Source organism: Vulpes vulpes, chromosome 2 (genome assembly GCF_048418805.1).
Source record: "Vulpes vulpes isolate BD-2025 chromosome 2, VulVul3, whole genome shotgun sequence".
NCBI classification, from domain to species: domain Eukaryota; kingdom Metazoa; phylum Chordata; class Mammalia; order Carnivora; family Canidae; genus Vulpes; species Vulpes vulpes.
Genome location: NC_132781.1, coordinates 52,189,174 through 52,201,630, shown reverse-complemented (window position 1 = coordinate 52,201,630; position 12,457 = coordinate 52,189,174). Strand labels below are relative to the sequence as shown.

The 12,457-nt window shown below is 40.1% G+C and overlaps 1 protein-coding gene across 2 annotated transcripts in view; it reads right to left on the bottom strand.

Annotated features, from left to right (window-relative positions):
- The window catches only part of MED27 (mediator complex subunit 27), a 197,266-nt gene that overhangs the window by 55,608 nt on the left and 129,201 nt on the right, over positions 1 to 12,457 (bottom strand). For both annotated transcript variants that reach the window (XM_026009550.2, XM_072748293.1), the window contains exon 4: positions 10,080 to 10,173. In XM_026009550.2, the coding sequence (XP_025865335.1) occupies positions 10,080 to 10,173 (94 nt within the window). The remainder of the gene's footprint in view (positions 1 to 10,079; positions 10,174 to 12,457) is intronic.

Genomic DNA, 12,457 nt, shown 5'->3' with positions numbered 1-12,457 from the left:
ATTTTCTTCCAAGTTTTCCAGGGTATACTAAATTCTTTTCATTTCTGTTCTGAGTTTCTGATTTGAGGACTTTTATTTTTATTTATTTATTTATTTATTTATTTTTTTGATTTGAGGACTTTTAAAAGTCTCTCCCCAAATGCTTGAGGGTATTAAAATCAGTTTGGAATGCCATACTCGACGGTTTTCTTCTGCTTTGGGGTGTTTGCTTCCTAGGGGTGGGATAGATCTTCAGTTGAGGTGTTTATTTGTTCAACATTTTAATATGAAAAATTTCAAATATCTAAAAAGTCAAAAGAACTATAGAGTGAACATCCATATTCCCACGAACCAGATTCTGTAACTGTCATTTTGTTCTACTTGCTTTATCACAGATTCATTTATCTATCCACCAACTCATCTTATTTTTTTGATGCATCTGCAAGTTGCAGTCAGTGTATTTCATCCCTCAACACTTAGGCAAGCACATCCTTAAGTAGAGTTTAACATTAATTTAAAATTTTTTGTAAGGTAAAATTTGCCTATAATGAAATGTATATATCTTTAGTGTACTGTCCTCTGAATTCTGAAAAGTGCATGCAGCCATATAAACCACATCCCTATCAAGATACAGAACACCTGCCCCACCACATAATGTTCCTTCATGCCCTTCCCAGTCGATGCCTGCCCTAGCTCTCCCAGGGGAATATTGTTCCTATCCACCTTAGTCTTGGCCTGTTCTAGAACTTCATGTAATTCAACTATACAGTATGTCCTCTTCTGTATGAGGTATTTTCCCTTCAGCAAAGGCTAATAGCGAGTACACCAAGTAATATAGTGCACAAGGATTTGTTTGCATTTTCTTTTTCTTTAAATCACACATAGTTTGGACTGTGGGCATTTTTGGTCTTCTAGTTGTGTTTACTATGTGGTTTCTGTAGCTGTATTTTTGTTTTTCTGAATTGTTTGGAGAATTCGAATTCTAAATAGATGGCCATCCACAGTGTTTCTGATTGTGAACATGTTCAGACACAAAGGAAGAGAGATTGCTTAATAACCACCTGGATTAAAAAATGATCAAGACTTTGACACAACTGTTTTATCTATCCCTCCCCTTCCTCTGCGGCAATATTTTAAAGCATACCTTGTATATCATCTCATATCAGTTCTACAAACTTCAGTGTCCACCTCTAAAACAAAGACCTTTTGTTTCATGGTCCTTGTCATTATCACACCTAACAATATTACCCCAAATTCCTTGGCATTGGTTGAAATTTAGACCGTGTCCAGATCACTTGGACTGCTTAAGAAAATCTTCTCTTACAGTTGGTTTGTTGAATCAAGATCCAAACAAGGTCTACACTTCACATATTGCTGTTGAAACTTTCCAGCATTCCATCCTTTCTGTTTTTTCCCTGTAACTGATGTCAAAGAAACAGAGCTAGCTGCCTGCAGAATGTCCCCCATCCCTTTGTCTTGTACTTTTTGACTTCTTTTTTAGTATCAAAGTTTTCTATTACTAATACATTTCCATTCATATCACTGCCATTGCAACAAACATTTCTGGAACCACCTTTCTGAAATTTAGTTTGACATACTACTGTAAACATGCTTAGTTAGTTGAATATACTTCTTCCCAAACTAACAGTTCTCAAACATTTTGGTCTCAGGACCTCTCTATGCTCTTGAAAAACACTGAGGACACACCCCCTCAAGGAACTTCTGTTTCTGTGGGATACAGCTACCAATATTTACTATATTAAAAAATAAAACAGAAATGTTTAAAGACTAATGGAGCCAATCAATAGGTGTCGGTGTGATGACATCATTTTATGTGATAGAGGTTCTGGAAAACTCCACCGTGAAAGTGCAAGTAAACAAGAGTAAGAAAGGAGAGTGATATCTCAGTATTACCACAAAAACAGTTTTGACTTTGTGGATTTCTTCAAAGGGTCTCTATGACCCCTTGGTGCCAAACCATAATCTGAGAGCTGCTGCCATAAAGAATGGATCTGATCTTTGGAAAAAATGTCTTTGGAATCAGGTTTTGTAAAGCAATTTTGACGTGTCCAAAATGAAGCAGAACTATAAAAATGGATTTTAAAAAATTAAAGTTCAATTTAGCTAACATGTAGTGCATTATTAGTGATTCATCAGTTGCATACAACACAGTGCTCAATTACATCTAGTGCTCTCCTTAATGCCCATCACCCAATTACCCCTTCCCCCCAACCACCTCCCCTCCAGCAACCTTCAGTTTTTTTCCTAGAGTTAAGAGTCTTTTATGGTTTGTCTCCCTCTCTGTTTTTTCTTATTTTTCTTTCCCTCACTTCCATGTTCATCAGTTTTGTTTCTTAAATTCCACAAGTGAAATCATATGGTATTTGTCTTTCTCTTATTTTGCTTATTAGCAAAATACCCTCTAGTTCCATCCACGTCATCACAAATGTGCAAGATTTCATTCTTTTTGATGGCCGAGTAATATTCCTGTGTGTGTGTGTGTGTGTGTGTGTGTGTGTGTGTGTGTGTATCACATCTTCTTTATCCATTCATCTGTTGATGGATATCTGGACTCTTTCCATATTTTGGTCATTGTGGACATTGCTGCTATAAACATTGGGATGTATAAGCCCCTTTGAAATATTTTATTTGTATCCTTTGGACAAATACCTAGTAGTGCAACCACTGGGTCACGGGGTAGGTTTATTCTTAACTTTTTGAGAAAGCTCTACACTGTTTTCCAGAGTGGTGGCACCAGTTTGCATTCCCACTAACAGTGTAAGAGGGTTTCCCTTTCTCTGCCACCTTGTCAACATCTGTTGTTTCCTGAGTTGTTAATTTGAGCCATTCTGACTGTATGAGGTGGTATCTCATTGTGGTTTTGATTTGTATTTCTCTGATGCTGAGTGATGTTGAGTGTTTTTTCATGTGTCTTTTAGTCATTTGTATGTCTTCTTTGGAGAAATGTCTTCTGCCCATTTCTTGACTGGATTTTTTTAATAAATCTTATAAAACGGCATTTATACCAAAAAAAGCATTTAACAAAGAATTCCAATAATGTTCTGTGCTGTGACAAAAATGTTGACATGTGGGTGGAACTTCCTAAAGCGACTGCTGTGGAATCATAGAATGTCAGCACCGAATGGCCTTCAGAAATCTCTGAAGGTCAACTAAAGTCACCATCTGAATCTTTATATGTCTGGGAAAGACGTGTTTTGCTACTTCGGAATTGCTGGTAGAGTGTAAATGAGTGCAACCATCTAGAGATACTCTTTGGTGTTTTCACGGGTAATCACATATCTGCGTGCCCTAATGCACGCTTTCTCTGCTTTGGCACTTACATTGTAAGCTGGACAGCCCTTTAAGGCTGCCCTTTTCACTCTAAGATGGCTAGCAGAAGGTCTGGGCTCTACCCATTGCACGCCAGTAGCACCCCTCTCCTCAAGTTGTGACAAGTAAAAATGTTTCTAGACTTTGCCAAATGTCCCTTAGCAGGCAAAAATCACCCTGGCTGAGAACTACCACCCTAAACTGAGCTCTGCTTCTAGGAGGAGTGCTGTGAAAGAGTTGAGCTCAGGGTACCAAGGATATGAACAAGAATATTCAGAGCACACTGTTCATAGTATCAAAACCAGAAACAAATCAATGACCACTGACAGAAAAAGGGATAACTAAATTAGCATATGCTCATATAATGGAAGATTTCCTATCAGCAAAATCAATAAGCTATAGCTAAATCAACTATTTGAATGATATTAAGTAAAAAAAAAAAAAATGTCGTGAAAAAATTAAGTCCCTGAAGGTAACATATGATATCTTTTGAAAATAATTAAGTCCAACAGGCAAAGTTAAAGAATACATTATTTAAGAACACATATATATGTATATGTTAAAGCTTCCCTTGTAAAAGGGAAGGGAAGTGAGAATGATAAGCAAAGGGATGGTTAACAGTTCCCTACAAGGCAGAGGCAGGGGATGGGAGGGGATGTTCACCAGGTGTTTGGGTTGCAGATAAATCCTAGCTCTGGGGCTGGGTGGTAGGTTTAATGTTTACCATATTATTAAAGAAATACGAGAGGGCCACGCCTGGGTCATGAATCAAGGATCATGATCAATTTAATTTTGTACACCTAAGTTAAAATAAAATTTAAAAAATCCCAGGTCTCCACACAATCTGTGAGTCTGGTCCACTGCTTCCTCAGTCTCCTCTCCTCCCCTGGCTCCCGGCACTCGGGCTATCGTAGCCTCCTTGGTTTTATCCGAACACACCCACTGTCATCCAGTTAGGGTCTTTTGTACCTGTGCTGCCCCTCCCGGACCCAGCTCAGCACTGCGCCCCACTGCCTGCAGGTGGAGGGCTTCCCTGACCCCCGCCCCACTCCCAAGGCACCTCTGCCTCTCTCCAGCCCCTATCCTGTTTCCTTTCCCCTTAGCCTTAGCCTCATCTGCCATCATATTGTGCAACAACTGGTTGGTGTCCCACCAATTCCCATTCCACAACACAGGCTCCAGGAGTACAGGGACTTTGGTCAATGCTGAACAGCACCCACAACCATGCTTTTCTCTCCTCGTGCTCAGAGTATTTACTGAAGAAGTGACTGAATGCTTCAGCAACCTAGCTCATAAAATAGCCTGACACCAGAGCTAGGACTTACCAAACAAACTCGCCTTCACTGGAACTCCAAGACCACAACGGGTTTAAAATCATTTGTCAAAACGTGCTGCACAGATTATCTGAGGCTTCAGTGGGGCACCTGGGAAATGTGCCTCTTGGGCTCTATCCTGGAGCAACAGAATCAGAATTTCTATGCTGTTTGCCATGGATGTGCATTTCCCACAAAGTACACTGGTGATTCTTAGGTCTACTACAGTTAGAGGACTGTGGAACCCAGTGGAGAAATCAAAGTCTAGAATAGTTAAGCTAGTTAAGCTGTTCACCAGTCTTTCCTTCCACAAGAGCTTCTGACAGAGCAAAATGAGATGTGTCTGAATGGTTTAAAAAAGATGTGTCATTCAAAAGCAAGGCATGAATATGTTAAAGACATTAAAGATTAATTAAAATGTATATTTAGAAAGATAGATAAATAAGTTTTATCTCTTGTAAAACATGTAACATAAATATTAATTTATTAAATATTGTGTATATTTCAAATACTGTGATTGAGGATTCATCTTTTTCTTCTACATTTCTATACCTAGTGGATCAGTCAAAAATCATAGATTAATATTTTAAAGGCCAAAAGAAGCCAGCTGCTTGTTCTAGTCTCTGATTCAGTTAAGCTCTTACGATATTTTGACTGTTTGAAGGAAATTAATAATGGGATGTTAGGTGGTAGATTAACTGAAGCTAAATATCAACATAGCTAGATTTATTTTTGGATGGCTGAGCTCATCCCTTAAAGAACGGAAACAGGATTTATTATATCATGAGTTATTAACTTACACAACACTGAAGCAGCCCCCTCCACCCCCCACCAGGGCAGAGAGCCAGCCACAATGTATTTAAAGATTATGTAAGAGGCTGAAAGTTTGTATTTCCCATCAGCTAGGACTTGGTGTTTACAGGATACAGTCAATTACCTAAGGCGCATAAAGATGCCAGAAGAAGTTAAGGCAATAACTGTTCTGACAGTTCTGGAATTAAACGAGTACCCATGCTGATTGCCTCTCCCCTGAGCAGCAGGTCCCCACTGTAGCCAAGATGGGCAAACTGATACATATGGAAGAGAAAGATACTTTCATCTGTCATTTGTGTTTCTATGCAGCAAACACTCCCTGAGCACCTCCGGGTCCTCCCTTCCCGCTTCACCTCCCACACAGGCACTCTCTGGGAGTCCACACATGTGGAAAGGATACCTGTGTGTACTTCAAGTCAAACACAGTGCCCAGGCCAGAAGGTGATTGCTCCTAGTGGTTCTCATGGGCTCTGAAGCCCTGGTGCCTCCAGCCAACAAAGAAAGGTTGGTTTTGCTTTCAATGAGCCAAAATGACTCCAATCGCCTTAAAAAGTACCAATTCTACCCTCTCCCTTTTCCTTTTCTCATTCTATACTGTGAAAAACCTGATGATAGACTGTGGCTCCCAATTACAGATCTTTGCACACCTACAAAGTCTCTTGGCAGTGACTGCTTGGTGAGGGGAGGAAACCAAAATGGATCATCACCACACTTGCCTTTTGTTCATGGAATGCTCTGGAGTTTAATGACTTTACATCATTTTACTATGTGTGTACACAAAGAAATCCCCACCCCGGTTACTCATACACCCAAACTGGAAGAGATCTATAACCAGATCAGCAGAAAGTGTTGATTGCAAAAAACAGATCACTTAACTGGAGCCATTTCTGGACACCCCTGTAGGCCAGTGGGGCATCATGCTGTTGTGTTTCACAGCTCAAGTGGCCCTGAGGAAAAAGTGGTCTGCCCCACTGCACTAGCCCCGGAGCTTGGTTATTCATCCACCTGTATTTTGGTGTATGTGTAAAAATGCTCAGGCCACCATTATTTAAAAAGCACAGCTGGAAACAACCCAAACACATACAGAAAAAAGAATAAAGTGTCATAGAATGGACTATTACACAACAATGAAGATGATCCAATTACCAGATATAACCACCAGCCTGGATATACCTCAGAAATCACACACACATGAGAGAGAGAGAAGAAACAATACACACAATCTGACCCTATTTTTATGAATTTCAGAATTTAACAAAACTAATTTGTATATTATTTAGGTATGCATGCCTATCTTGTAAAATGCATTTAAAAGGAAGAAAAGAAAAAAGAAAAAAGAAAAAAGAAAAATAAATAAATAAATAAAAAAAAATAAAAGGAAGAAAAGAGGAGGATTATCAGGATGGTGGTGACTCTGGCTGGAGAGGCAGGGACTGGGGAGAGGCATATATTGGTATAACCATAGCTCTTCTTCTTAAATTGAGTGGTGAGCTCATGAGGTTATCATTATGTTTTATATTTGTCATACGTTACACATATTCATTTGTAAATATCAAATTACATCATAAAAAAACCTTAAGAAGAAATTAGCAGCTCAGGACCTGGTAATCCAGGTCTTACTTGCCATCACTATGAGCTGTAACCAACAGGATGAGGAAAGTACCCCAGAGACTTAGGAGCTGTGTCCAGGCTGTGTGGCCAGGTGAACCCCCATCCCAAGTTTTCTCACTTGTAACAGGAAAACAAGTGAAGGTCTACTTTACCATGCAGACTCCTGCTTTCCCAGCCCTGTCTCTCTTTTGCTGGGGGAATCATCTCCTCCACTCCATGCAGTTGCACACGGCTAACAAGGCACAACACCCCTCCTGTCCCAGAGGAGGAACAAGCCCAGGGAAGTCTGGTAGGAATGTTTCGCCCAGGCCATAGAGACAGGCACAGGATGGAAGGCAGTGGATGCCGAATCATTTGGGCCAAAGTGTCCCCCCAAAGGACCATCGTCCTGCTCTGGATGCCCCTGGAGCCACCCTGGTTTTTGTTCCTCCTCGCAGATCAGCTCTACCTTTAGGTCTGTGAGCATCTGGCATCATTAGAAATCAAGACCAAGACAAAAACAAACCTTTTCTTATATTAATCAGAGCAGGTTTCTGTTGATTGTGCTCAAGGAAGCCTGGATGACTCAGGAGGAAATATCATTTTATTAAAAAGCACAGGTGCAGTTTGGGCCTTGGCCAAGGCAGGTAAAAGGAAATGTCAGCAGAGACTGCTCGTGTGTGTCCTGCTTCACAGCCTTGACTATCTGTCCCGGTCAGTCTCACTTCCCAAAGCTTTCCAGAATACACGGTACTCCAGATATATATAACCCACTGCAGACTGATCTCCAGAAAACACCACTTCCAACTCTTGCCTGAACCTCACACAGGGCTGCCTTAACTGCTTATGGTGCAGGTCCCAAACATTCCCACTGAGGTCATGGGGAGCCACTGACAAGCAAGGGCAGAAGAGGAACTGCTGGTCCTGCTCTTCTGCCAGGTAAGAAGTCCCCCGGCCTCAGAGAAGGTGTCTGTGGCAGCCGCAAATGGGCCAGAGGTTGGCAACCTAATAAAATGTCATCTTGTGAAAGTAAAAGCCAAACCAAGCAGTGATGTTGAAAGTATGATTATCCACCCAGTAATCTGATTCTGAATCAGGTCTCTCACTGCTGTTCCTATCAACATGCACCACCGTATGTGAATTCCTCTGTCACCTAAGGAAGGTAACAACTAGCTGGCTAGAGGCATAGAAGATTCTGAATTAGCCACGCATGGGGGGAAAATGCACATCTAAAATGAGGCTCTTTCCCTGAATCGAGCCCTTAAACTCCCTCATCGGTCTGTTAAAACAGCGGCTCCATGGGAAAGCAGATGGGGCTGACAGGCCATTGTAACATAAAAGCCCGCCTTCTCAGGTGGAAGTAACTCTGATATCTTAGACCTGCTTACCTATGATCCTTTTCACTTTGCTCATTCTCTTCAATGCCAAATCCCTGTCTCCATCATGAAATGGAAGCTCAATGACCCAGAAATAATTTGAACAAACCTATTTCACTGAGGATGCTCTCATTTTTATCTTCATTAACTCCCTGGTCCCTGTCAAGTATGCTGAAAGCAGGATTTATGTTTTAGCTGCTGGGTCTGGAGGATCTTAAAATTTAGACAATTTGTACATTTAACAGAGGCAGAAGATATTACATGTTTTGTAGACAGATACAAATTGTTTTCTTTTTCCATTAAAAGAACACTGTATTACCTCACACTGTGTTTTTTAACTGTAAGAATTTAAAGCAGCATAATACCCAGATGAAGTTCACTAATTTCTTTCCCATATAAGAGATAACACACATTTAATAAGCCCACATCTCTTCCTTTCTTAAGAGAAAATCACACACACACACACACAGTATACCCATTCTCCTCAGGTGAATGGCTGGAGTGAATTGTACCTCATCCTGGGTGACTGGCTCTCTATAATAAGACTGCAAAAATAAAATGCTAAAGTGATGAGGAGTTCACACAAGGCCCCAAAGCAGCAGCAACTGACCAGACACAAAAAACACTCAGTCTTGAAGCTCACCTCCCGATGCCCATGAAAAACCATCTGCTTCGATGGTTTCGATTAATTCTGCTTTCTGTAAAACGTGGTGGCTTTCTGTAAATTCGATTAATTCTGCTTTCTGTAAAATGTGGTGGCTCTTCCAAATCTGTGTTTAGAGAAGCATTCTTCAAATTATTCTTCAAATAATTATCACATACAACATTAGAAAAGCTTCCTTTCCCTGAGGTCTCTATGCCTTTCTAATTACTAATAAAATTTAACATTTCTATTCCACTGTATTTCCCAATCACACCTGTCTTTGGTGAATTTATGCAAATGCGAACATCAGTGGTATGGGTGTGAAGCCAACTTGCTCAGAGCAACTCAAGATCAGAAACAACAAACTGGAAATCATCAGTGATAAGGTCTCAGAGCACTTTCTTCAAATACATAATGGATTTTAGAAGCGATTTACCGTAGAACCTGGTTCTATTTTATTCTTAGATTTTATTAATTAATTTATTTCACAAAGAGAGAGGAGGTGTATGAGTGAGCGGGGGAGAAACAGATGGAGAGACAGAATCTCAAGCAGACTCCATGCCCAGCGTGGAGCCCAATATGTAGCTCGATCTTATGACCCATTAGATTATGACCTAAGCTGAAATTGAGAGTCAGATGCTCAATCAACTGAGCCACCCAGGCACCCTGAACCTGGTTCTATTTTAAAATAGTGTTTTCCTTAGCAGGATCTAATAGTTGGTCATTTATATTGTCTTGGGGACAATATAAAACTGATTCACCAAAACATCATGAACGGACTTACATGTAGAATGGTCTTACAGTATAGTTCTCTTTTGGGTCATTCTTAGATGGGCTCCACAATTTCATTCAAAAGCCAAGTTTCAACGTGCAGAATTTTGAAACTACAGGATACCAGTGAAGAGAAAGATGCTATTTACCATCAAGTTGGGATTCAGTCTCTATTCTCTGGATCCTACGACACACAGCTGGAGACTTAATCTTGAGGCCAGGCTTCTTCCACATGGCCCTATAGACAGGTCGAGCAGAACTTACCAGAAGCATTGCTGATGTGCCATTGGGTCTGGATAAGTGGATGGACATTTCAGGAAACATCCTGTCAATGCGGCTGATCACATCGTCTACATACCTAAGTGGGAAAAAGAAATGCACACATATGAACTGGAAGCTTAGTCAAACACAAACCTACAGTGTACTAAAGACTTCTCAACAGTGGTTTCTCAGTGCAATATAGTCAAGAAGACAAATGGGATTTATAAGTCTTTTTATAAAAAATACTACTCTCTCATTCCTACTTTTGACTTTCAGGACTAACTCGTTTTTGGGCTTTCTTCTGGTATTTACCTTCATATTTCTATACCATACGTTTTTAATGCCAGTTCTTGCTTTTTCATTTTATTTTCTAAGTTTCTATTTAAATTCCAGTTAGTTTACATACAATGTATGTATGTAAACTACATACACCTTCAGGTGTACAATATAGTGATACAACAATTCTGTACAACATCTAGTGCTCCTCACAAAAGCATTCCTGAATCCCCATCATCTATCTCACCCATCCCCCCACTCACCTCCCCTCTGGTGACCAGCAGTGTGTTCTCTATAGTTAGTTAACAGCCTGTTTTTTGGTTTGTTCCCCCCCACTTCGTTTCCCTCCCTTTGTTCATTTGCTTTATTTCTTAAATTCCACATGTAAGTGAAATCATATGTTATTTGTCTTTCTCTGGCTTATTTCACTTAGCATAGTATTCTCTGGCTCCATCCATGTAGTTGCAAATGGCAAGATTTCATTTTTTTTTTTTACAGCTGAATAATATTCCATTGTGTATTTTTCTTTTATCCATTCTTTATCTATTCATCAATTGATGGACACTCGGGCTGCTCCCATAATTTGGCTATTGTAAATAATGCTGCTATAAACATTTGGGGGTGCATGTGTCCCTTTGAATTAGTATTTTTGTATTCTTTGGGTAAATATCTAGTAGTGAGATTGCTAGATTGTAGGGTAATTCTATTTTTAACTTTCTGAGGAAGCTCCATACTATTATCTAGAGTGGCTGCACCAGTTTACATCCCCACCAACAGTGCAGGAGGGTTCCCCTTTCTCCACATCCTTGCTGTTGTCTTGTGTTATTGATTTTGGCCATTCAGACAGGTGATATCTTATTGTAGTTTTGATTTGTATTTCCCTGATGATCAATGATGTTGAGCATCTTTTTATATGTCTGTTGGTCATCTGTATGTCTTCTTTAGACAAATGTCTTTTCATGTCTTCTGCCCATTTTTAAATTGGATTATTCCTTTTCTGGTGTTGAGTTTTGTAAGTCCTTTATTTTGGTTACTCACCCTTTATCGGATATGTCATTTGCAAATATCTTCTTCCATTCCATAGGTTGCTTTTTAATTTTGCTGACAGTTTCTTTCATTGTGCAGAAACTTTTTACTTTGATGTAGCCCCAGTGGCTTTTTTTGCTTTGGCCTCCCTTGCTTTAGGGGACCTATCTAGAAAAAAGCTGATATCATGGCTGATGTCAGAGAAATTACTGCCTGTGCTTTTCTTGAGGACTTTTATGGTTTCAGGTCTCACATTTAGGTCTTTAATCCATTTTGAATTTACTTTTGTGTATGGAGAAGGAGAATGGCCCAGTTTCATTCTTTTGCATGTTGCTGTCCAGTTTTCCCATCACCATTTTTGAAGAGACAGTCTTTTCCTCATTGGATATTCTTTCCTGCTTTGTTGGAAATTAACCGACCATATAATTGTGGGTTTGTTTCTGAATTTTCTATTCTCTTTCATTGATCTTCGTGTCTATTTTTGTGCCAGTACCATACTGTTTTGAATACTGTGGCTTTGAGATCATGAACCAAGCCAAACCAAGAGCTGGACTGAGCCAACCAGGCACCCCAAATCTCTGCATATATTTTCAGTAGCTGAGCCACGCAGTGGCTCATGAGTACATTTATTTATTTGTACAGTTTTTTGTTTTGCCTTGATTTTCACTTGGTTAGTCATCTATGTGCCTACTATAATTTCATCCTTGAACTCTCTACCTGACTGTAAGACCTCTCTCACTATAGTCAGACATACCAGCAATGTGCCAGTTCTTTTTTTTCCTGGAGACATTCCTCTGAGAGTCTTCTCTTCTGGCTCAGATGGAACTTTACTCTCTTAAGGTTTAATAATCACTGAAATTAAGTACTTAGTATGGTGTCTGGCACACACTGAGGGCTGGAAAGTTACAAATACTCTCACTGGAACATCATGGGCCTGTTCTGCAGAAATGCCCTCTCTTAGGGGGATGAATTTTCCCCACCAGTGGAGGCTCACTGTGATGATGCCAACCCACAGCACTCACAGAGCTAGGTCTGGCTCACATCCTTTGAGAATAAAATTGTACCAGCATTTGTGCTCA